This window comes from Drosophila ficusphila, unplaced genomic scaffold (assembly GCF_018152265.1).
Source record: "Drosophila ficusphila isolate 14025-0441.05 unplaced genomic scaffold, ASM1815226v1 contig_198, whole genome shotgun sequence".
Classification (NCBI taxonomy): Eukaryota; Metazoa; Arthropoda; class Insecta; order Diptera; family Drosophilidae; genus Drosophila; species Drosophila ficusphila.
The window spans coordinates 5716109-5743084 of record NW_025064092.1 but is presented as its reverse complement, the minus strand read 5'-3'; the positions used below and the strand labels follow the sequence as shown (position 1 = coordinate 5743084).

Below are 26976 nucleotides of genomic sequence, written 5' to 3'. Positions count from 1 at the left end.
GGAACTAATGAATCATTTGAAATATGACTTTTAGGTCGTTGGATTTGGGTTTGTTTTCGTGATTTATTAGGCAGTGACCTTACGACTGAATTACCTCAGAAATAACTTCAGGTGTTGAAAACAATTCAAGGAAGCTTAGTTATGAATACTAGTGTTAACGATCTCCGGTAGTAATTAAAATTTATTTAATTTTGAATTAAAATTCTTAAATATTTTGGCAAAATTGATTTTTTGAATTTTTAGACATTTTATTTTGGTAAAACCCGTATAAAATGGACAAAACTCATTTTATTTTAACAAGGGTTGTATTTTCTTTCGTTTTTGAAGCATTTTTAAACTAATGTGTACCAGGTTTTTCGAAATAAGGAAAATAAAAATTTTTTAATTTCTTGAAAATTTTGTAAGGGGTACCCCTTACCATATATTTTGCTCGATTTTTGCAGTTTTTTATTGGTAAAACCTTCATAAAACAGCTAAAAATTGGTTTATCTTAACGGGAATTGCATTTTCTTTCATGTTTCTAGGCCTATAACAAAGTTGCATACCATCTTTTTCTTATATCGGAAAATACATTTTTCGAAGATTTTGTGGTGGCCCCCCTTGAGTTTCTGGCAAAACTACCATAATTGGTTTATTTCCTAGTTCAGTTTTAAGTTGCAGCAGTTCGAAGCTATATCTCATCACCTGCTGCTTGGGTTTCCACCTTTTTTGTGGCAATTTTTTAAGTCGGCGCCCACTCCTCGTTTTTTTCCTGTAAGCCGACATCAAATGCACAATTCATTTGCGCATAAATTTGCGCAGATTTTTACAGCTGCAGCCAGCGAGTTGGTTGGGGCAATAAAAACGGGCAAGCTGTGACAATTTCTCGGGCTCCCCTTTATTTTCCCCTGGATCCCCAGATTCCACTGATTCCCCGGATTTCTCCATTTTGGCCCACGCCGGCGCTATGCAAATGTCACAAATGATAAACGCAATAAGCATAAATAAATAAAAGTTTCGCATATCCCATAAAGTATCCCCGAGGAAGATGAAGTGAGTTTAAAGTTAAAAGGGAGAAAAGGGGCAAGATAATGCTGCTCCCTTTGTTGCCGCCTTATTTATTAGTGTCACAAATCGTTGGAGTTAATTCTTGTTTTCGTTTTATGTGTTAATCGATTTGTTGTTACTCTTGTTTACGACAAATCATAAATTTTGCAGCTCACTTTTCTTATTTTTTCTTGTATTTTTTCTGTATTTTGGTTGCCTCTGCCAACAAATTTGAGTGTGATTTATAATTTTGAACTTTGCGCGTTTTTCGTTTTTCGTTTTTCGGCTTTCCGTTTTCAGTTTTCAGTTATGGCATTTTCTGCATGCAATCCATCAAAAGTTATAACAAAACCCTGAAAAAAATCGAGATACGAGTACGTTGGCTGGCGGAGCAAGAAAAACATGTCAGAAATCTAGTAAGGAAAACAAAAGCAGAAATGCTGACAGACAATTTATGGACAAACAAATAAAACAACACAGGGACAAATAGAAAGAGATGCCCTCTGCCAGAATGAGGGAGATGGCAATAGCCGGTCCAGAGGAAAATTCGCTTTGAAATTGATATGTTTGACAGCGCGGGGCCGAAACTGAAATAGTAATAACAAAATACGGCTGGGAAAACAAACAGAAAGGGAAATCCAACTATAACAACACCGAAATCTGGGAGCAGCGAAAGGGAAAGTCGGTGACCGGGGGAAATTTGCAAATTTTGGGATAGTCTCAATGTTATGCGAACTAATTTGGGCTTTCGTTTTGCAAATACATTTCATTTTCAATGAATTTTTAAATAAAATAAAGTAAGCTGAGGGGAAAATTGATAGCTCAGTTTTGAATAAGCCTATAGCTTAATAAATTCTGTTGTTTTACCAGTTATTTATACTTACTGCTTAGCCATGTCCATAATTACTTCAATCTAGCTTACAATTTTCCATTAATTTATCCCATTTTGCCGCCCAACTATTCATCAACTTCTTGTTATTAGCTGGAAAGAAATCACCCAAATTGCTCCAATTTAGACAAATATTGTGTTGGCCCACAAGAGACTCATTTACTTTCACTTTCTGCGGTTTTATGCCATTGACCCCGCCTCCAAAATAACTTAATGGTATCCAAAACTAAATCGTTTTGCGGAAGTTCTCTCGAAAGATTGGAGACTCTGATGTGGATTGGTTTTATTGCTCGTGCCTTTAAGCTCAATAATCAGGCCATAAACATGTGCACTGTGGGAAATAGGGACTTCATTGAAAAATCATTCAACATTTGTAAAACCTTTTGCTTAACATATAACTAGGAAATATGTTGAGTGTTGTATCCATAAACTGTTCATTTATTTCTTAAATCGTTTTAAACTCTTTCTAACTACTGTACCCCCGTTTTTCTCTCTGTGTGGCTGCGGGTCTTTTGTCATAACCGCAGAATCCACCGCCACCGCCACCGCCACCGCTGCTGTGGTTTCGCCTTTAATCCGTAAAAAGATCTGTTTTACAAATCCCCCGACGGATGGCTGACTGGCATAATAATCTAGGCGCGCTGATCTCTGATCTGCCTCGTTTTTGCCCCTCTGCCTCTCCCTGCCTCCTATATATACACCACACACATATATATATATTCGATCGCGTGGGCAGGTAGACAAAGTTGTTATTGTCCCATTCGTCAATGATCCGACAGCAGAACGCGATCTGTGGATCGTTTTTCGTTGGTTTTTGGGCCAGAGCCTCACTGAATCTGAATCTGAATTTGTATTTGTATCTGTATCTGTATCTGAACCCGAGCCCGAGCCCGAACCCGAATCGGTATCTGAACCTGCGGCTTAGGCTCGCTTTTCGACACTTTGTTTGGCACGGTTTTAAGCCAATTGTTAATCGCAATGGCTGCGTTTCTTTTGCTTTCGGCCCGAAAAGAGGAACCCAATGAGTCCCGGGGCATAATCCCAATTGACAAAAGTCAACAAAGCGCATCAATTCATTTGCAATCCCATTCTGTATTCGGTATTCTGTATTCGGTATTCGGTTTTCTTTATTCTTTATTATTTATTTTGCATCTGTGTGGTCCTTTTGGCTCCTCGCTCATGTTGCGTTGTCAACATATTTGTCAGCCGTGTGGGCCTGGTCTATAGCATCCGTAGGGTCTGCCGATCTGCTGATCTCGGGATCAGCTAGCTGCCGTCTTTGTTTGCTCAACTTCCCTTCTCGGATGCGGTTTCTGCTCGTAAACCGATGGGATTGAGATTTACTTTAGGGTTTATAAGCGGAATGTATGCAATCTTTGAGGAATACCTGGTGGTAGCAGTCAAATATTTGTATAATATTTAAATATTTATAATTTTTGTTCGTTTGTAATATTTATTATCCTAATATTATATTTTGAAGATATAATATTTTAAACATTACTGAGAAGAAAACTTCTTCAATTCTCTATCAATATTTTATAGAAAATTATGAATATTTTTTCCGAATATTTATTTTCATTTTTAAATTGCTGTTTAATACTTATAATAATGTATCTTAGATAATCTTCAGGAAACCGCCTTTATCATTTACCAAGAAAATATTGAGGGGAAGAAGTCCTTAAACTTCCCCGCCTTCTGCTCCTTTTTCCGTGGCTCAGAACGACGCCATTTTGTTTTTGGCAATGCTCCTTGTGTTGCTCCTGCTGTTGTTGTTTTCATTGTTGTTGCTGTTGTTATTGTTGTTCCTGTCAGTCGGTTCGTCGCTCGCCAAAAAGGAGTTCACCTTTGCTTGGCCTTCCTTCTCCTCCTTCAATTTTCGCCTTTCGTCTCGTTTTTCCCGAACGGCAGGCGCGTTGAAATGAAAGAATAACACAACAACATACGCAATAACAATAAAAACAAAACGGTTTCCCTTTTCTCTGTTTTTTTCTTTTTTACTTTTTTTTTTTGCAAAGGAGTAGGGCCAGAACATCATTGGTATCAATTTCAGAGAGAGAAAGCGCGAGATATATATAGAAATGTATATAGAAAATGTTAAATGCCAACGGAACGGGCAGGAAGTGAGGGAATCCAAGGGGGGCGGGGGGAGGCAAATCCTTTTTGGCACAGCTCAACGCGTTCCAGGGGAAAAACGCGAGCCTCGAAATCCTGTTGCTTTAGGCGCATCAGTAACATCATGACAGCAGCACAACAAAAGCAGCAGCAACATCAAACACTTGAAAAAATAAAAAATAGAAAAGATATCTGAAGGATTGTAAAATATTTATGTACCTTTAACTTGAGAATTGTACCATTTCTCAATTACTTTGGTTATAATAATTCTTTTGGGGGACTTTCTTTTTTCTTTAATAAAATATCGATAAATAGAAATTTTTGGAAACCTGTTTCATGAAAGAATATTTTGTATTTAATGTTAGGCATTTAAAACTTATTAATATTTTTCTGAGTGCAGCCACAGCGATTTCAACAGGCGCGGAAAACAAAAGGGAGAAGGTCCTTTGGTCCTTTTTCGGTGCCTGTTTGTCTGGCTGTAAAACCAACAGCATGGCAAAAAAGGGATCACTTTACAAATGCCCACAAAATGCGGCCGGTTTTTGTTTTTGTTTTCCTGCTTCTTGTTCTTGTTGTTGCTGTTGTTGTTGTTGTTGTAGATTGTCGCTTGTGGCACTGCCGCAAACTGCTTGAAATAATAAAAGCAACAAACAGGCGGACAGGCCACATTTGGCACAACAACAACCCGAAGGCGATTGTTGCCCAAAAAGGTAACAGAGCGTACTCGCCTTTCTGAGTGCCGTTTTCCCGGCCCATCATCAACCCCTTTTCCCTTTTCGTTCCTTAAACCATTCATAAGACGCACACACACCTATGCACCATATATACCCAAGTTATTGTGCTCGTAATGCCAATCAAAATAAAGATTTTCAGTTGGCAAAATGGGGTTTAAGGGCTGAGACGTTCGGTGAGAAGCAAAAGTTTCTATTGGCTTGGCAAATGTACAAAAAATGGCTTTGAAGAAAGCATTAGAAAATCCATCAGACACTTCTAAGATCATAACTTATTTCCTGAAGTAATAAATACTTTGTTTTCAAGGCAGATAAATTATTTATTTCGTTTTCATATCTTTGATTCCTACATAATAATTTTCCATTGCTCGGTCTGCAATTTCCACTTGCTTTTCTGTTGGAGTGAAATTCTCCTATTCCTAAAGGATTCGTAAGGATTCCATACTTGACAGTTTGCCTGTTGCCCTGCTTTTCGTGTTACCCCATTTTCGTTCCCCTTTTTCTCGCCAGGAAGAACTTCAAGTTTATTGTTTGCAGCAAAGTGTCAAACAAAACGAAGTTCGAACTGAGCCAACTTGTCTGATTTCCCCCCCAACGCTTTCCCTCGCTTTCCCCTCCCCTTTCTCCTAAAGTTGGGGCGCTCAAAACATCATCAAAAGTCAAAGTCACAAAGGCTCAAAAACTGTTCCTGACACTTTGAGCGGCGGCCACGAATTTCGAGACAGATATGGCTGCAAAACTTTGAACAGAAAGCCAAAGCCAAGGCAACGACAAATGAATTAAACAAATGCCACACACTGAGCGAAAAGGGGGTGCTTTTTAAGAGATTTTTATGGTTTACCTATGAACTGGGAGCTTACATTTCCTAATTTTTTAAAGAAATGTTTTCATGTTTTTTATAGGTTAAAATTGTAGTTCACAAAAATAAAAAAACAAATCAAAATTCTTATTAAAATTAAAAGATTTTTAATCGATTTATAATAATAAAATAATAATTTATAATACGAAAATACCTAAAAATAAATTATAGGAAACTTGAAAATATCTGTTATATAGTTTAGCTAGTTCCATTTGTTTTTTCAGTATTAAACCTTATTTTTTCTCAGTGAAACTGCGTGTGTGTTTGCTCGTGTCTGAGTGTGCGTGCTTGTGTGTGTGTTTGCATGTGTGTGCAACTATTTGCGAGGGTGCAGCGGCAACAACAAATACCACAACGATTTGTAATGCCGCATCAAAGCGTGAAGAACGTGAACCAGTCAACAGAAGGAGCAATTTCCATCGATGTGGTCGGTGTTTGGGGGAAGGGGCTTTTCCGCCGAGGGGAAAAGTGGAAAAGGGGAAAAGGGGGTTTCCCACCGCCAGTGGATGGGGCACAGCGACTTCATTTGGCAGCCGAGGGGGTGGCACTACACTTTCCACTTGACTGAGCATGCCAAGTGGCTAAATCGGAAAAGCGGGGCGGTTGTGGCTGTGGAGTTTCCCCCCCCCACAAAAAAGGGGGCGGTGAACTGGGTGGCAGACGACCCGCCTGTTTGTCTATAAATTTTAAATGTTTGTGCACGCAACACACAAACAGAAATTAAGTGCAAACTGCCGGGCAGCAACTTGAACAATTTCCCCAACTTGGACAACTTTGGACACTCATTACCAATGACCCAAGGCTTCTCTCTACATATACATGTACTTGTTTATATATATACATATATATATATATATTCGTGCGGTTGTGTGACCTTGACATGACGTTGGCCAGTTTGTCGCTCAAGTGGCACTAAATGCCAACAGACGACGACGCCGCAGCAAATTGATGACTTTGAAATGGGGAAAAAACGGAAAGTTTCCCCGAAACGAAATCAAAGTGCAGGGCTCAAAGTAAAAAATCACTCTGTCAGTGACACGCGAAAACGAATGGAAGGAAAATTGGGAAATTAGTCTAGTTCCTGGTAAATCCAATTTCGGATTTAAAGGCTAAGCGGAGAATATTAAATTAAGCGGGAAGCCCTTGAAGAATAGTTGAAAACTGGCCTTAAAAATTATACTAATTTGGGTCACAAAGAACTGATTTCTACTTCTCCAAAGTAACCATATTTAATTTAAAGTATAATAGTACTTTTTTTTAATAAAAATACCTTTTTCATATTTACTTTTTAGTCTAATCGAACAATTTAATCAAAAGAACAGTAACAGTTTTTAAACCTTTAATATTAATTTAAAAATCCTATAAAAACTAGAATTCTCTAGCCTTAAAGCGAACGAAAAATTCTTAAAATCAGTTGGCAGCTTTTATCGGGCATCGGGCATCGGATCCCAGCTGGGATTGCATAACATTTGCCAACTCACTCGATTTGACACTTTTCTTGCGTAACTGTCATGTGCAAAAAAGTAGAAGACGAAAAGGAAAATATAAACCCCGAGAAAAAAAGCGAAAGAGCAGAAACATACACGACTCACTGTATGCGAATCTGCGAATCTGCGAATATATATATATATATATATGGTACGTGTTCGAGTTTGTAGGTTGGGGATGTGGATGTAGGATGAGGATGAGAGACAGGCAGTCAGGGATTAGAGTCGTCGTCACTAAGCCGCGATCGGGGTGCGGCGAATCGGGGGTTAAGAGGGGCTCACCGGGGCCCACAGGGGGGTTAAGGGGGGCTGCTGGGGGGTTAAGAGCAGGAGACGTCAGCGAACGTCAATGCGAATGGCACTCAAAGTGCGGGTAAATCCCATGCCAAAGAGTACGAAACCGAGAACCAGGTGCATAAGTGTATGCACTGTGATAAAAAGTGTTGGAAAGGTATAAAAAAAAAACAAAATATATAACGTAGAATAACTGGTACTTAACTGGTATAACCTCTATTTAACTCAATATGAATACCCATGCATAACAACTTCTCATATTCATTATTATAAATATATAATTTAAAAATTCCCTTTCACAATCCTAATGAATTGTCAAGATAGTTCTGATTGCCATTTAATTGTTGTTAACTTTTCACATAACCAAAAAGTCAGAAACAATTGAGTAGTTCTTCAAATTCAATCAACTTCTTACTTAACTTCCGAATAGAAACTGATGATAGGGGTTGCCTCACTTCCTCCCTAAGAACTTCCCTTCAAACAACTCCCCGAAGGACCAGACCTCATCGAAAAAGGAACACTTTATTAGCAGGTGGATAATGCTGCGCATTTATTACAACCGCGCAGTGTAGATATCCTCTTCTGTGACAATTCAAATCAGCAACGCACTGACAGGAATTAACCTAATTTTACAGCCGGCAAACTCGAGACTCCCCTCGGATTTGGTCCGATGAATGGAGTATGGGAAGAACCCGGAATGACTATATGCGATACAGTACATATATATATATATATATATATATGTATGTGTATATATGTGTTGGTGGGGCGAACGACTTTCAGAACGCGCTCATGTAGAAAATCCAGCGATCTGTTCCACGTCCATGCCGCATTTTTCATGCCGCACTACGTTGTGCACTTAATAGTTGCCCATAAACACGAGGCGAGGTGGAGAAAAGCGAACGAGCATAGGAAAACCAGCTGAAAATGCTGGGGAGCACTAGAGATGAGAAAAAGGAGGGGAAAGTAGAGGAGGAGGAGGGGGAGGCGGAGGAAAAACCCCCCTCGATTTTTCTGCATCGTGAACCACATGATGCAAAACTAATTCGAAATTAATGTGTGTGCGCTTTGTCTACGTCGATTGGTGGTGGCTGCTGCCTTCCTTCCTTCCTCTATCGCTCTCCGTTTATTTTTGGTCCTTGGGGTGGCCCAACCACCCAGTCACCCGCCACCCGCCACCCACTACCACCCTCCAGTGGACATCCCCCGCTCCCCCTTCTCCCCTTCACGGATGAGGCAATGACAGGTAGATTCGATGTCCTGACAAAACTATTTACGTGGCGCAATAAAGTTTTCGGGGTGGCGAAAAGTTCAACGGGGAATTTCGATTTTCACCGAACATGATATGGGTTATTTCCAAAGGTGGTTTTCCATTTCCATTTTTTTCTACCTTTACCTCTCTTTGCGGAGGGAAAATTCGTTTAAGGTGCCTGGACATGACCTGAATTGAAAGGATTTTTAGAGCGAGCCAAGAATGATTTGCAAAGAGTGAAAACTCAAGCTAAACCAGGTGTCTCTTAGCATTTTATTGTTTAAAGCAATAAAAAAAGGAAAAAGGAAAGGAAAGTAAATATTTGGGCTTCTTTTAACATGTTTTGGGCTTTTATATTGTGCTTTAAAATACCATATATGATGGCCTAATAATTAAAGTTGAAATGTAAGAATATATTGCAGATGCGCATTTGAATTGTGTAGTAAAATATATATTAAATAGAATTTGTTTTCCACAAAATATTTTATAAGTGAAAAACTACTACTGAAAATCTTTTAGTTTGCTAAACAAATTCTAAAAATAGAGAATGGCATTTGTGTAAAGTAAATTTGTAAAGCTTCCCATTCGGCTTTCCCTTTCACATTTCGCCTTCAAGCGGCGATCTGTTGTGGCAAGTGGCAACCATCCCCGTCGAAAAACAGGTGATACCCCCCTCTAACCTCCCCCTCCCTCTCAGTTTTTCCCCCACCACCAACAACAACAAGTACTCAACCTTTTCGAGATCTTCGACAAAGAAGGGAAAATCTATTCAGGACTTTGGAGGCCGAAGCTGGAAACTGTTGCACTTGACTATGCAAACAGGGCAAGTGGAAAATCCAAGGGAAAAGGGGGAAGGTAGAAAAGGGGGTAGGGGGAAGGGGGAAGGGGGAAGGGAAATCGCACAATGATGGATTCATGCCAACGGGCGGCGCCTGTTGTTTATTTATGTGCCTGCTGCTGTCCTGCTTGTTTGCCCAATGATTCAGCTCTCAAGGATCTCGGCACTTGTTCGGCATCCTCCTCGATGGATGTCGGATGTCGATTGCGGATGCGGATGCGAATGCGGATGCTGATGCGGATGTTTGCCAAAGAAAAACAAGAAGAGCAAGCGGCGGCGGAGGCGGAGGGGGCAGAAAATTCAGAAGGCCACGAGGTTACGAGGAAATATTTTTCTAAGCGCGAAATGAGTGTTTGAACTTTTATGGCTGCCGAGGGTTGCTTCAATGGTATAATTGCTATTGCTACAACAACAATTACAAACAACAACTGCCGCAGGGTCGCCGAAAAAACCAGGGGGTGGAAAACCACCACCCCCTCTCCCAATCTCCCCCGCTTTTCCGGCGGCAATCAAATGAAGTGTTCCTGAATGGTTTTCAAAGTTAATTTGAGTGATGCTCGAGCCAGTTGTTTGCTACTGGTACTGACAACCCTCGCTCGCCGCGTTGTGTTTATTAACATGTGTTTACAACAACTTAAAGCGCCCATATGGAATCGAGTTGCCATTCGATTCTGACCAGGGATCTTTCACTTTTTTCTGCTGTTTCCTTGGCGGGCTCTAAACCACCACCCACTTGAGCCACCCAAGCGAAGCGGTTCAGCTATTCGAGGCATCTGAACCATTTAAAGCATTCTGAAGCAAGCGATGCTGGCAAACACTTGAAGTTTCCGTTCCGTTGGCTCTGTCTGCGGGTCAATTGTTGAAGGACCTCTGCGGCATCCTGCGACACTCGACCAAACGCTCGGAACACTCCTCCAAACTGATTAAGATCTCGCGGGTTTCCCTTCTCCCGTTCCGGGTTTCCTCGATGGGTTTGAGCTTGGGAACCCAGATGCTGGGAAGCTTCTCGGATCAAAGGGGTTTTGCATTTTCACTCAGCTATTTAGTAGAGAATAGTGAGCTTAAACTTAGTGCTAGGGAATCTTAGTAAATGTACATATATTGTATATTATTAGAACAACCTATTAGATTGATAAACAGATGATTAAGCAGCTTTTATAATAAAAAATATCCTAAATTAAATTGAAATACTTGCTGATCTCAAAGATCCATTGGTCCATTGATCAGCTTCTCTCATTATCAGAAAGCATATTAAAACTAATCAATACCAAAATGAGGCAGTAGTTAGAGCTGCAATACATTGTAAACCAAAGCCACATTGGCATCCGAATGGAAGTAGTATTTCTTCAACCGTAGACTAAAGCTGCAGCTTGTCAGCTCGCTTTGCTTTCCGTACCTCTGAGGATATCTAATGCGAAAGCTACCCCCCATCGACCGAATCGCCCCGTCTGGCGATGATTCCGCACTTGGATCGCTGGAATCTCATCATCATCTCCACTCATCCCATCAACTCGTCTCCCAATGCGCTAAGCTCTTCTTCTCCGCGGAGTCAGTCGATGTGACAGGTGCCAGATGAGACTGCAAACCAGAATTCAGAATCACAGAATCGCTGAGTCCATGAATCCCACAACAGCAGAAACCCAGAAACGCAGCTTCTTTCAGATCTGAACCCACAACCCCCGTTTCCATTTCTATCTCTATTTTATTTTTATTTGGCTGCATCTGGTGCGGATTAGATTATGCATAATAAAGTGTAATTTATTTCTGGCAAGCGTCCCTCGGGGAGCGTTTTCAGGTGCTCCCCGAGGGTTTTTCCACTGGCAGCAGAGATTTCCCTTCCTAAGGCGAAAACAATGCTCTATTTGAGTGACACGTTTCGAGGCTCGTTTTCCTCTTATCTGTCGAGCGAGGAACGAGCCAGAAAACTCAGCTCAGCTCAGCTCGAAAGTCGAACGCGTGTCAGCATTTTGCATGGACGAGGGCTTAAAAGTCGCCCGGTTTTGGCCGCCTGGCTGCCGAGAGCAGAACTTGGCATGGGAGATAAGGCCCCCGGCCTAATCAACTCATAGAGAAATCAGCGAGGAACAACTGCAGTTGACACGTGACCCGAACACCAGTCGAGGGAATTCGATGGCAGAACACCAGCAGGGGGAGCGGCTACTTAGACCATGAAATGGTGACACGTGACCCCGTCGGTTAAATAAACCCAATCCCGAACCAGAAACCGAAAACCCACTCCCAATTCCAAACCCAAAAACCCAAACCAAACCGATTCCAACCTCGTTTCGAGCTTAACTCAGCGCAAATATTATTTATTGCAATTGTATTTTAAGTGGAGTAGTATCCCAGCAATTTGTTCAAGCGTTTCCCCTAACATATTACTTATTCCCCCCTCTGTTTTTTTTCCTTTTTTTTTTTTGGAATTTTTACAGATTCATTAATGGGCTCGGCGAGCGAAGACGATGACGACGATGATCCGCCGCATTTGCGGGCCACGGCACTTGGACTGGGCGTTCTGGGGCCCAATGGACCGGACTCAGCGGGCGGACCTCTGGGCACATCGGATATATCAGTACAAAGCATGAGCACCGATAGCAAAAATACCCATGACGACTCCGATCAGGTAAAGCCAAACCAAACCAGCCAAACCAACCAAACCAAATGCTGCAGATCGCATTCGATCGCTGTGCAGCAGCATCATTAGCTTGTTTTCCCCGCGATTTCCCCACTTCGAGTAATGAATGGGAGTGCTACCCAGTAAAAGTGGGGGAAATCAACAGAGCCTGATAGTTCTAGGTTTATTTTAAATCCTAAAGGGAACTCAAATTAACTTGATTTAAATTGCAAAGAATCAGAAAGCTCATTTCCATATTCCACTATTTAAATAGAAAATCTTAAAAATCATGAAACTAGAAATTTTCATTAGATAAATAACTTAAAATATGTTTCTTAATTATACCATTATTATATTAGTTTACAGGCTCACTTAGACTTCCATCTGTTAAACTACATTTTCTTGGTGATAACTTGAGTACAAATTACACTATTAACTCCCTTTAAATTCCCAAGTTCAATGGGTACTTGACTAATCGCCATGATAATTCCATCGATTCGGTCTTTGATGATCATCGTTTCGGTTAGGTGGCATTGTCGGGGTCTCCCACTCCGGCGGCACTCGACACTCGCTTTGATTAATGATTGGCAAACGATTATGAGGCTCCGCCATTGTGTGCACTGTAGTGCGATGTATGAACGAGATATATTATGTATGTGTATAACCCATCTCCGTTTTCTTTTTTTCTGAATCGATTGCAGGGCTCCTTGGACGGGGATCCGGATGGACGCGGCGATTCCCAGGCGGAGAACAAAAGTCCCGACGATGCCAACGGATCGAAGCGACGCGGTCCGCGCACCACCATCAAGGCCAAGCAGCTGGAGGTGCTCAAGACGGCCTTCAATCAGACGCCGAAGCCGACACGCCACATCAGGGAGCAACTGGCCAAGGAGACCGGCCTGCCCATGCGCGTTATACAGGTGAGTTGTTCATGGGTTCAGTTTTCATGGGACTCGAGTGCCTGGATAGTACCATCTCGAATGGGGATCATAGATGAAAGTTGAGTGTCTAATGTGAAACAGTTACTTCTGGTATTGAGATGCTTTTAAACAATACAATTTCTTATAAATCTTATAAAATCTTATGAATCAAATTAAATCCTTTAGTTAAGCTATAAAATGATGCAATAAGAACTCCTTTAAATAACAACCAAAATATGATTACTAAAATACAATATTTTAACGAAATGCTTAAGCAAAGGTTTCTGCATCCCTAAAATATCCGGCACAATCCTCCTCAAACTCCGCATACAAACTCCACTTTTGAACCCATTAAAACCAGCGAGAAATGAGTTTTAATTGGTGAACCCGGCGATTTCCACTGAAGAGGGCAAGTGCAACCCGAAGCGGAAGAGACCGAGATGTTTGGCCCAAGCTTTGCTTTAACGATTCCATTTCCATACACAGCAAAGGAAACTATTAACTGATTTTATATAAATCAACTTAGTAGGTTTACAAATGTAAAAGCGAGGAAGAAATGACTTTAAAATGCAATTTATAGTGTCAAAACTTTGAATTGAGCTTCTGAATAGTTGCTATATTTCTTACTAATTTTTCTCTGTGTAACTGGCGACTTTGTTTGCATCGCATCGTAGTTCCTCCACCGACGACCTCCAAGTGGTTTTGTAGTAGAAGTAGAAGTCTCTGGGCTTTTGGCTTTTGTGGAGCGGTCCCGTCTGCGTTTCATCAGCATAAAAAGGCATAAATTAAGCGCGCTTTGACTGGCAAATGTTTAAACTAAAGCAAACGCGGTCACCGCCTCAATCCCCTGCCCCTACAAAAAAAAAAAAACAACAAAAAATATAAAGAAAAAAAGAAGAAATGAAAAAAAAAATCATAAAAAATAGTCGGACGCGATTTTTCAACGTTGCCGTTGCCGCCTTGCAACGCTTCATTGCTCGGCCACTAAAAACAACAAACCAAATACCAAATACAATAAAAATAAAATTAATGTCGGAACGAGGGCGGTTGCAGTCGCCATGTGGGCGTGGCAGCGCATTAAAAACGGAAGTTCAATGCGCCCAGAAAGCAAAGCCAAAAAAAAAGAAAATAGCAAGCCGGAGTAATTTGCCAAAAAAAAAAAGAAAATGTAAAGAAAACTGAATAATAAATGCGCAAAAATTGCAGAAAATTGAACAAGAAGCGCTGAGAAGTTCTCTCAAAAATGTTGAGTAACATGCAATGCTGCGATTACAAGAAAATTGCTGGAAAATCAGGGCTTGAAGCTTATGTAATGGGATTAGAAAAGGTGCTTAGCAAATTGAGCATATTATATAGGCAGCTTAAAACGATTCTGGGTTCTTGGATTAATTGAGGAAGTGCTGCTAAGCCAGAAACTTAATTGCAACCTTTTGAAGTTAACCGATCTTGAGTTTTAGAATTTTAACTAGTTGTCGAGTATAAAATGGAACATAAAGTAGTTTTTTTTAAAGAGTTTCCTGGTGAATACAAATGCATTTTTAATTAGCTGCTTTTGAATACAAAAATAAATGTTTTATTGAAGGTTTGTTTATAAACAAAATTACTTTAGTTAAGCTAGAAAATCTAATTATTTTTCACAACAGTTTTAGTTTTCCTAAATGTTCTGTTTTTATTTTTCACAACACTTTCTGTACAACTTAAGTGAGTACTTAACTATGCCATCACCTCTCACCTTTTCATTTCAAAATCATTTGCTGCTGACAGATCGCTAAGTTGAGGACCCTCCCAGTGTTTTTCAAATAATCGGGCGGGGATCGTTCTTTTTCGAATACTTTTCCCATCGTTAGCCAGCTGTTCCATCTGACCTGTCAAGGATATCCGCAGCATATGTTCCCCAGTATTCGAATGTATTCGATCTGACCGCAACAACATCATTATGCCGGCTTTTCTTTCGCCTCGGTGGGGCACCTTGCTCGAATTTTCAACAGGTTGCGGCGGCTACGAATTTTCCGTGGCCTCCTGCAGCTGGTTTTCCCATTGTTTTCCCGATCACCACGCGATCATCGGAGGCACTCGAAATGCCCGAATTCCAATCCCATGAGTACTTAAAGATGGGCACGGGCTCGTCTTTTTTTTTGGTTGAGTTCAATTCGATTCGATTCGGGTTTTGGGTTCTGTTTTCTGGGTTGTGAGTTCTGAGTTCAGAGTTCTGGTTTTCTGGGCTTCGGTCGCCGGTCTTTGATGTGTCATTGGTTACAGTTAAAGGATATTTAGGCGGCATTCGTTTCTTGTCCGCTCCTCTGAATTTCTCGAGCTCAAAACTGTTCGCATTTTTTTTTCGTTTTTTGGAGGCGACAAGTGTGACACAATCAACACCTCTTCGGGATCCCTCTTCACAACTAAACGAAAGTGACAAATGCCAGCGAGTTGAAGAGGAGGCACCAAACAAATCTTAATCTGCTCGAGTCCAAAAAAAAAAAGAAAGAAAGAAAGAAATCGGAGGGCGAAAGGGGTTTCTTTTTGGTTGGACATCTGTGGCCTGTCAGCGGCACTCGGAGATACATTTGCATCTTCATTAAGACTGCACTCTCTCAGTTTTGTGTGTGTTTTTTTTTTTTTTTGCTTTCCACCAATATCAAGCGTATCGAATGTCGGCGGCAAACAGAATATAAACATAGATATAGTCAGCTTCCAGCTGATTTCTGGGGAAACAGCTTTGAGTAACTCGATCCCCATCAAAGCGTTGACTTCGGGAGTTCGTCAGCTCATCAAAAGCAGCGGGATGGGTCTCCAAATGGCAGTGTGGGGGTTTTCAGGGCGGGAGGGGAAACGGCAAGGGGAATGGGAACTCTCCACAGATGTCAACGAGAAAATTTGTACAACTCTCGGCGACCATCTTTCTCTCTTGGGCGCCCGCCCGCTGTGAGTTTTATAATAAATTTTACAACAACAGCGGCAGCAGCAACCTGAGGGCATGACACAAAAACTTCTTAAGAACTTTTGCCGACACAGAAACGGTGGGCATCCAGGGGGGCTTCACCGAGGGGGAGGGGGAGGGGCGGAGTGGGGAAAGAGCCTCGCCACGGGACAGAAGTTGGGCCCCACGTTGGGCGCCAACACAAACAGTTTGCCCGCCGCATTTCCCCCGCAACTTTGGCGTGTCTTGAACTTTGACATGAAAGCAGTGAACTCGGGGCAGAAGCAAAGCGTATCCAGATCGAAATAGATCAGAACTTGACCAGGCCAAACTTAGGAACATCTTATAAGCCAGCTAGAAGAACCTATTTAATGATAAACGATTTTATAGAGAGTCTCGTAAGCCATTTATAATATTTTAAAAGATTTCTCTTCATTTAAATGGTTTAAAAATTAGTAAGGTTTCATTAGAGATAATTGTAATTCAGTGAAGTTTATATTGTGTATTTATTTTTAAATCTTTTAACAATTAAAAATGTAAATTGTTAACAATATATATTTTCCGGATTTTTAATCTTTTAAAACTTAAATTAATTGCATACAGTTTTTGAAATGATTTACTAAGATTTTCCTAATCGAATGTAAATTCATATCTAGTTGTTTTTTTTTTTGTTTTTAAGTATATCATTTTTAACTTTACATTTAAACTCCCCTCAAGATAAATGCGACTAAATTCCAAGCGAAACTTAAAAGGCTGTCGACTTGACAGCTGAGAAACCCGCTGCAAATCATTCCCATGAGAAAGGCCATAAAACATTTGTATAACTGATAGATAGGTGGATATTTGGGCATATCTAAGCGGCATAACTACCAAAGCCGGGCATAAAACCAAATGCGTTTCTCGAAGAGTTATGGCCGCGGATGTCGCCTGGGAAGTCAACCTGTTTCTCGGGAGAAAGGGGAAACCATTCCATTCGGGGGTCAAAGTCGGTTCTTTTTCGGGTCTCTTTCGCTCCATTTAAGCTTTGAAAAATTATAAACAAATAAAAGAGTTGTGGGTAAATGAGGGGAAGGCGGGGGGAGGAAATCACACAGTCGACGGAGCGCGAGCGGCAGCTAAACAAATTTTTAATGTGGCATGCGCTGAGCTTGGCGCCAGTGACTCGAAGATACAAAGATACGCGGATACAGAGATACTCAGATACGCAGATACTCGAATGTGTATATATGTTTGTACGAGTATATATGTTTGCGTATCTGAACACTCAGATGCGGATGCGAACCGGACATTTGTCAAGTGCTGTCTCGCCGTTTTGCAGAGGCGTTTATTTGTCAACAGAAAACATATTCGAGAGCATTTCCAGCCGTGATTTGCATTTGTCTGCCTCGCTTTATTTTTTTCTCCCTTGTTGGATTCTTTTTTTTTAGTTTTGAGCCCCCAAGATTTATGCTTTTTATATATTTTATTTGTTATCTCCGTGTGCCGTCGGAAGTTGACAAATTTTAGGGGGCTGCCATTTGTGTAGAGTTTTCGTTTTCGGTTTTTGGTTTTTCGGCTTTTTCGGGTTTTTGTTTTATGGCCAACTAATTAGTCAAAGATCGGAGCTGGGCTTTTATTAATTGAGCGGAAATTGTTTTGATTTCTTTAGGGCCAACTGCAAGTTGTGCGGCAACCGCAGCGACTTGAAAAGAAGCCAAAGAAGCCAAGATTGAACCATTCACGAGGGGCTAATTTAACGCATTTATTCCAACATGGATTGCTATAGTAGTTCAACTCGGGGGCGCCCTCTTGCCCATGACTCGGCAAATGGTTTTTGGGAAGGGAAAGGGGGCGAAATTATAATTTCAACAACTCATCAAGTTGCTATTAATTCCGATTGAGGCGCCGGAGCTACCAAAAAAAAAAAAAAACAAAACAACAGAGGGAAAATGACCGAAAAAGAAATACAACCCGAAATCGAAACCCTCGAAGAAAAAAAGTGCTGTTTCATGCAAGGAGCTCTCCTCCTCAGTAACACCTACTAAACTATGGGAACAAAAAAAAAAAAAAAGAACGAGAAACGATCCACCTGAGACACAGATACAGATGGGTAGGAAAAAAAAGAAGAAGTTAATTATCTGTTAACTCTTACTCGAGGCCAATTCACGCCTCACCGGGTTGGCCAAAGGAAACCGAAGGGAAAACAAGCGGTAGTCATCGATATGTTGACTCGAGGGCGTGACGACAGCCCCTCGATAAATGCAAATCATCGGCGAGTGCTTGAGGTCATCGCAATCATCGTAATCGCCATCGGAGGTCTCAGATCTTCTTCTTCTTACTCCGATCCCACGATTGCGGTATCCATTACATGGTATTTGCTAATGGCTAATAAGCCATATATCATTTTTTAGGGCCGCACTTCAAAGGGGAATAATGAATTGGTCAAAAAGTAGGAGAAATACGATGTCTTGGTTGTAAATAAAATGTATTTTTATGGCCTGGGAATGATTGCAGATCATAAAGAATTACTGTTCCCCATTCGCATTTGATAGTTCATAAAACAGTGTTTAGAAATGATTGAGTGCAAGTAAAATGTTTATAAGCAACTGATGGTTAATTTCTGCCTAAGATTACCCCGAAATTCTAGGAAATCCCCCTTCGAACCCAAATCAGTTTAGTTTATTTTTGGTTTCTTGGGCTTTAACTTTTCTTGACTTGAATGCCGCCGTTGATTAGCCTTAAAAATTGTTATTGCCGACTTCGTTTGCTACCATTGTGGCATTGGTAAAAAGCCAACCGGAGTTGCCCCATTGTTTTTGGCAATTAAGCGGGGAGTAGCAGCAACAACAAACAATAAAACAACATGAAAAGGCAATCCAAACAGAATAACAAACAAATCTTGCCGCATCATAGCAAACTAATTTAACAAAATAGCCAAAGAAAAGGGCTCCACAAAATGGTAGCCGCAAAACAATGGACTAATATCGAAATGGGGTCTGGTTTTAAAAGTCCGATCTCAATCGGAATCGGATACTGAATGGCAAATCGCAAATCTCAAATCTCAAATCTCAAATCGCAAAACGCACCACATCCAATCATATTATATCAATCAAAGGCAACCAGAAACGTGACACACATTTGAGTTCTGCTCGTCGCAGGAGGATCGCGTTCAGGTGGTGGTGTGTATATATATATATTATATCTGACCCCTGCCCCACCCCCTCATCATTCAATCGGCGAAATGAGCAAGGAAAAAAAAGGGGGAGGGGCAGGTGGGAGGCCAAACGCGCTGCCGTTTAACATAATTTGCTATAATTTCCAACACAATGCAGATGGAAGCGGTCGAAGGCAGGAGAGCACACCTCGGTTAACCCTCTGAGACCGACCAGCTCCCTGTTGCACACTGTGAAAAAACTCCCCCTGTTTAAAAATAATGATTTCTAGAGATTTTGTACCCAGCAAAAATAACATTTTTTGTAGGTCTCCTGTTACTTCAAATCTCGTTTCAAAAAGAACATTTGTTTGAATTGTAAATTAAATGAGTTAAATTATCTGAAAAATATAGCCTAGCTTATATATTACATAGATTCCCAAAAATTGGAAAGGATTTTTATTATTTTAAATTAGGTTTTATACGTTTCTGTAACTTTGGAGACTCTTAAGTTATTTTCCCACCCAAGGTTACAACAATTCCGCTATTTAACCAACTCCAGGGTATCACACGCCCCCCTACTTTTTCTCTCAGTGCCCGGCTCCACTCACTGCAATAATCATTTTGTTATGTGAGGGATTCGGTTCTCGGAGGCCGACCCCTTGTGATTGCTACCATGGGCCATTATGCTACGTTGTTTGCCCTTTTATGTCAGAGTCTAACCTATAATTTAACTAAATGTTCAAATGTTGCTGGCCGCGTGTTCAACTTAGTTCAGTTTAACTCCCCCCTCTCGCCCCCTCTTCCCTTCGCAACCGTTCAACTGCCCCTCTCCCCATTTATTTAAGTCGGAAATTTGTTGAAAGCTCCAAATTGGAAACAAATTTCGGTGCCCAAGTGCGGAAATAAAATATTAGCCGCACATTTTTCAAAATTGCCAACAATTTGCCGCCACAGCAAGAACAAGGAAAATATGTTATGATGATAACCGTAAATGATGCGATTTTGATATATCGTAATATCTTTTATCCGTATAATAAGCCCGAGGGCAAAACCACGAAAAAACCAGCAAAAAAAAATACAAAATACAAAATAAAAGAAAAACACTCGAAAAGCGAAACGAGTTGCAGAACTAAAATTAAAATACACAAGAGCGCATTGGCAGAGTAAAGAAATATATACAATACGTGAAAACATATGGAAACCAAATCAAAGGCAATGGAAAATATTTTTCTCAAATTTATTGCGGGAAAAGCTTTTCACGCCCATTTGCTGTGGGCTAACAAATTTTCGCGTTGAGCAAACTGGTATTTTAATTGGAGTGCAAAAACAGTGAAGTGCACAAGAAATCGGAGAAACTCTATGAAAATATAGAGGGAGTTTTGATTTTGTTGCATATTTAATGGATATTTATGAAACTGGGGATTTGAAATAAAAATCTAGGGTAATAAACAACTTTTATTACCGCACAAATCCAAAGAAAAGGTTGATATTTGAACAACTTATTATTATAAATGGATTTTTGTTTAATATCCTTCCATCAGTTATTAAGATTCAAAACTTGTAAATTCGCTTGTCACTCCATTCTTTTGGTTTTCCATTTAAATCTTGAAACTTACATAATGGACTGAAGCTACGTAAAAACCACAGTCCCCCATTATTTTCACCCCCTTTTCGCGCAGTGTGACGCCCACATGCAATTGGCATTTTTTGTTTACTTCTGCGTTTTATTTTTTCTCTGCTATTTTCTTTCTGTTGCACTTTTTGCCGCACTCCATTTGCCATTTGCCATTTGTTGCTGTTTTTCTTTGTGGACGTAACAAAACAATGGGGAAAATGTGCCGCAGAGTAAAAAACACAAAGAAATGGGAAAACTAAACCATTCCGGAGTTGAAAGGAGCAAAAGGAGCCACAAAACAGGAAAAAAAATGAAAATGGGGGAAAAAAAAACAGGGAAAACAAATGCAAAACTATTGTAAATGCATATTTCAGTTTACGTTCAGTTTTCTTCTCCTCGTTTTTTTTTTTTTTTGTTTTGTTTCTGTTGCACTATTGTTGTTTCTTTTGTTTGGTGTGCATATGAAAATGAAAAATTATGTGACCGCAGGGCCCACAGAGGCAAATATCGCATATGGAAAAATATGGTGAGCACTCCAGTGGATTCGATGTGGTTTTGTGGGTGGTTCAGTTATAGGTTCTCGGTTATAGGTTCTTGGTTTCTGCATTCTCGGTTTTTTGAATTCCCGATTCTCGGGTGGCATTCAGGTGGCATTGTGGTGGTGGTGGTGCTGGTGGTGGTGCACCTTTTATTTATGGCGCTGCTGTGTGCTACGTGTAATTGAAATGCGGTGGCAGCTTAGCCGCGTGTTTCTGCGGATTCTGTACCCTTTGTGGGTTTCCCTTTGTGCCCCTTTTATTTAACGCCCGCCTTGGCTTGCTGCCGGATTGAGTTTTGCCACATTTACGACGTTATCGAGGTGATTACGCCATGGCCCGCGTTACTTTGAGCCCATTCTGCATACAAACTGTTGTGTTTTTAACGATTTACAATCTAGAATAGCTAAATCGGGGCTTTAACCATCGCCTTTTGCCAAGGAAATTACCTGAATTAACCAGAGCTCCTCAGCTCCTTTGCTTTTGCTTTTCCAATTTGCCTAACCATCGGGCTTCTGTCGCGTTCCCATTAGATTTGTGTGTTCCTACATCTGAGAAACTCCTCTTTCTGGTTCCCCCGAGGGATTATCTTCGCGGCTGTCATAAAGTCACACGCTCCACAGAGAACTCGAGTTTAGGATCGGGATTCGGCATGGTGTACGGTGTATGGTGTATATATGCGCTATATGTCTGGGATCCAACTATGCACAGCATGTTACTTCCTTTTGTGTGCATCCTGTTTGCCGACAGAAAAATACAAAAACAACCGAACAAAAAAAAATCGAGAAAAGAAAAACAAATTAAATAAAATACGAAAAAAAAAAATGAAAAAGCTCGGTCTTCTCTTGATTTTTGCGGCTCTGGATTTCTCAGGGCCCGAAAAAAAGGATTTTCTAGCGAAATTCGCTGCGCCGCCGAATGTGTCAGTTTATAAATGTGAAATGTGAAGGGCCCCCCGACTTGTATGCATGTCTAGTCGCCGGACGAGTTCATAAATTCAAATGAACTGCAGAACGGCGCTCGTCATTAAAATTCACGCTCAAATTGCCAAAGGTACCAAGCAAAGGTTCTCGGCCAACAGCTGCACTGGGTCTAAACACACACACACACACACAAGCACACCAGAAATCTAAGCCCAATTCATTGGAAACTATTTGCCAAAAAATACGCAAAATAAAAAACCAAGCAAAAAAAAAAAACGGCAGAAGAGAAAAAAGCGCAAAGACATAAATCATAAAATTTCATTGAGAAAAATATATAAAACCAGGAGAAAATCAAAAAAGTTGCAGCAGATCATTAAAAGAGCGTCCCAGATATGAATATTAAAAGAGGGCAGCCCAAAAAAAAATACGAAAATAAAAAATAAGACAAAAAATAAAGAGCAGGAGGAAATAAAAAGGATGGGAATAACAAACGAGGGACAAAGGATCGGCGGAGAGCGGACCCAAAAGGTGCCACTAAAACTTTTGAAATATGTTTTTATTTTATAACTTTGCATGCTGGGCACGGTGCTTCTGGAACCGAAAAGAACCGAAGACCCAAAGAACTGTAGAGCTGCAGAGCTGTAGAACCGAAAACCCACAACCCAGAACGTCGTAAAAATGGCATCGAAAGCTGCGGAGACGCGTCTTCTGTCTTCTGTCTTCGGTGTTCGGTGTCCGGTCGTTGGGATCTTCTGTCGGTGGTGGATCCCCTTGTGGAGTGGGGGGAATGGGGCTAATTTTGCGACGGCCGCCCGGTGCGGCGGTAGCATCAATGCAAAAAAGCCACAGCCACCACAAGAATCGCAGTCTGCAGAGCCAGAAGAATCGGCGGGCAGCAACAATTAGACATGCGCCTCCATACACCGATGCAACGAGACACCGGACACAAGAAAGGCAATCCCAGTGCCCCCAAATTTGTTGGCAATTTCCAGAATTGCCTACTTGTAAATGATATATTATTTTTACAAAAAGAAAATATTTGCTGCTCAACTATATGTTTATTAGAATTACTATTAACAACAATTCTTAAATGAACGATAAATCAGTTTTTATTGCAATTGGTTTAATATCTCCTAAACTAAAGTTATTTTATACAAGATATTAAAATGTACTTATGGACTATTTAACTTAAATGTTTTCTCCTATTTTGTTTATTTTCCAGGTGTGGTTCCAGAACAAGCGATCGAAGGAGCGACGCATGAAGCAAATCACAAGTATGGGACGTCCGCCGTTCTTCGGCGGCGCCCGCAAAATGAGGGGCTTCCCCATGAACCTCTCGCCCGGCGGACTGGACGACGGACCCGGCTTCCCCTACTTCGCGGCGGACGCCAAGTTCGAGTTCGGCTACGGCGGACCCTTCCACCCGCACGACGGACCCTACTTCCCCGGACACCCCGGCGGACCCATGCCGTTCAATGCGCCAGGTGCGTTTCACTTTATTTAGGAATCAGGAATTCCTAAAGGCCAAAATATTTTACAATATGCTATCAATGCAACTACTGAAAAACCATCTGAAATTATTGTATTTCGTTTGAAGTATCAAGTTTTAATGATCTTTGTGTGTTGAATACATTCTTTATATGCAAGAGTATAGTAACTAATTAAGTAAAATGTATTTTGAAAAGCCTTCACTCTAGGGTTGATTAAAAGATGACTGCAAATTGATTTAAAAACATTTTATACAATTTCCTACAAAGCTAAGTGCACATAAATATTATTCCCAATCCACAATGTAAGAATTTTAAGATTGCAGGAATTTGAAAATACAAAAACCTACTTTTCAATGATATTGTGAAATTGTTAGTTAAGGATTTATAAGAGAGATAGATAATGCTTTTTTTTTAATATTCTTTTAAATTAAAACCTAAAAGCACGTGGAAAACTAACAACCGATCTCCGCTTTAACCCTCAGGTGGCCCCATGGACCACAGCGGCCCCATTCCGATGGTGAACGAGTTCGGGCTGACGCCGGAGGCGACGTTCCTCGGCCAGGCGGGCGGTCCGCCGATGCAGCTGCAGTCGGCCGTTGGACCGCCGCCCCCGCCGCCGCCACCGAGCGCCGAGCACTTGATGGCGGCCGCAGCAGCAGCGGCGCAGCAACAGGCGGCGCAACAGCAGCAGCAGCAACAGCAACAGCAGCAGAATGCGCAACAAGCGGCGAATCAGACGCAGCAGCAGCAGCAACAAAATGGCCCCCGCACCAATTCGCCGGAGTTCATGAGCTCGGCGAATTTCAGCGAACCGCAGAATATGCAAAATGAAGGGCTCGTTTGGTAATATACGAAACAGTTGGCAACGCGGCTGCTGCTCTTCGGCAGAGAGCGAGTGCGAGAGAGAGCGGCGGCGAGCGAGCGAGAGCGCGAGTGAGAGCGAGAGAGAGGGAGCATTTTTTCGTTCGTATACCGTTGAAAATTCACTCTCTCGCTCTAACGCCGTCTCGTTCTGGCCAAAGGCTAAGCCCCACCCCCTCTGCTGCGTTTTGTTTTTGTTATACTTTTATTATTATTATTATTATTATAACTGTGCTATTTTTTTTTGTATTTCAATTCGGCGCCAAAATATTTGTAAATTATAAAACTAAAACTAAACAAAAAACAACAAAATAGACAAAGAAAATCTCTCTTAAATGTATAAAAAACAAACAAATAATGGGCGCTGCACATAGTAAACCTTTTTTTTTAATAAAAAAATCATAAGAAAAACTCTAAAAAAAATTAATTAAATGCAAACACTAAACGTCTTGTCTGTAATTAAAAAAAAAAAAAGAATACTATTTATGTGTATCAGTGTATAAAAACAAAATGCAAAAATCTGTAGTCTAAAGAAAAAGAAAGATCTGCATATAAAGAATTTTTTTGTAAATTAGCACATTTTATTCGTAACTCTAAAATCGTTTATTTTTGCCTGCATTTTTTGAAGAAAAACTTTTTTTAATATTATTACACGTAACATATGGATATATTATAATCGTTGTCTAACAACATAAACGTAACTAGGCATGTACTAGGTCCTAAGTCTACATAAACCAGATATTATATATACAGAGCTATATACGGCAGCACACACGTACACGGCAAGAGAAAAACAACACATAGCAAACTAAACTAAACTATTTTTTTTTTTTTTGTGGTCTTAGAACTTAAGCGAACGTAATTTATTATAAACAAATGGATAAAAAAAACAGAGAGAAGGAGGCAGCGGAAATGCTATAACTAAATGTAAACCTAGAAAAGGATGACACCTAAACAAAATTACACATATATATAAAAATATATGAGCATAAATATATGAATTTCCAATTATAATGATATAGCAGCGAAAAAAGCGAGAGAAAAATCCCCCAGCTAACAATTTTGATTATTATTATGACGATGCGAATTATTATTATTATTGTAAAAAGTATTTAGTGTTAGCATAATGCGTAAGTTTATTAAAGAACCGAAACAACAACCACAACACAGACAACTAAATCCTTATATTCATCAAGCGATTAAAAATAAAATGTGCAAAAGAAACAGCAACAAAGGCGAATTATGATAATGGCTAAAATAATGTGGGAAAGCGATAAAGTGTAGCAGAGAAATTCGCAGAGGAATGAACGCAGAAAAAAGCGGGAAAATCAATAATAAATAAACACAAATTGTTAACAAACCCTAAATAAAAAGCAAGACGATGAAGAGCAACAAACAAAAACGGAAATGAAAGAAACATTTGATGAGAAAAAATATATATAAAATAAAAAAATTAAACAAAATCATGTCTTTGACTTTAAAACTGGACAAAACAAATCGGTGAGTTTTCTTCGCTCATTTACAGGGAAAGAGAGTTGTAAGTATTTGTACACGGAGATAAGATATTGTTCTTCACATTTTTTGTCATTTTTATGATGTTCACAATTTGGGATACCAGGCAAGCAGAACTAATAACATGTTGGAATTGTAAATTTAAGTAAACTAAAAACAATATACACCTAATTTTGCTTTTCAGGAAAAATGTTTAAATTTCTAGATTGGGGATACCAGGCAAGCAGGAAATATAGCAAGTTGCAACTGTTAATTTTAGGGAAGCTTAAATCAATAAAAAAAAAATTATCTATCCTTAGCTAATGTCGCTGAGATTGTCGCTTTCTATAATCAAATTAGGATAGTAAAATAACTGCCCAAAGTATATTAAAGATGTAAACTCACAGCCCTCGGGTAGTTCCTTTGAACGTCAGGAATGTTAAGACTATTGCAAAAACAAAAGTTCGTACTAAACCTTGCAGATACAAAAGAATCTCAGATTTGAATCGAATGGGATAAGCTGTTCAAACAATTTATTTGTAAATTGAAATAAACTTTAAGATTAAAAGGTAAGTTCTAATGGTCTTTCCTTCTTTAAATGGTGTATTTGCTTTCCTATTTTTTGTTCTTAAGCATTCCTAATGTGATTGTGGGATTTCGTGACCATTAGCAGGGAGCTCATCTGTGCGGCAGGGTCTTTAATCGCCTCTCGCCGTCCGGCCAAGTTAATATGCGTGGCTAATATCGGGACAACACATTATTGATGCCCAGGACATGAACATCCCAGCGACGTGGACATGGGTGGTGTGCCCAGGGGGATGGGGATAGGAAAGAGAGAAGAGAAGAGAAGGAGAAAAGGGGGGTTGGTTGCAAGTCAGTGCCTTTTGTTCGACACATGTGCGCGCATTCACACCTACGACCGAAAACACGGCCACGAACAATGAAAGGGGCGTCCTGCAGGGGATTTCAAGGGGGTTCTAGAGGGGGT

General features: G+C 40.4%; 1 protein-coding gene across 2 annotated transcripts in view; it reads left to right on the top strand.

The window, feature by feature from the left end:
- LOC108088669 (LIM/homeobox protein Lhx1) overlaps nt 1–24753 on the top strand; it is a 54183-nt gene extending 29430 nt beyond the window's left edge. For both annotated transcript variants that reach the window (XM_017186602.2, XM_017186603.2), the window contains 4 exons: nt 11921–12111; nt 12804–13022; nt 23369–23630; nt 24119–24753. In XM_017186602.2, the coding sequence (XP_017042091.1) occupies nt 11921–12111; nt 12804–13022; nt 23369–23630; nt 24119–24483 (1037 nt within the window). In that variant the 3' untranslated portion in view covers nt 24484–24753. The remainder of the gene's footprint in view (nt 1–11920; nt 12112–12803; nt 13023–23368; nt 23631–24118) is intronic.
- The last annotated feature ends 2223 nt before the right edge of the window (nt 24754–26976 follow it).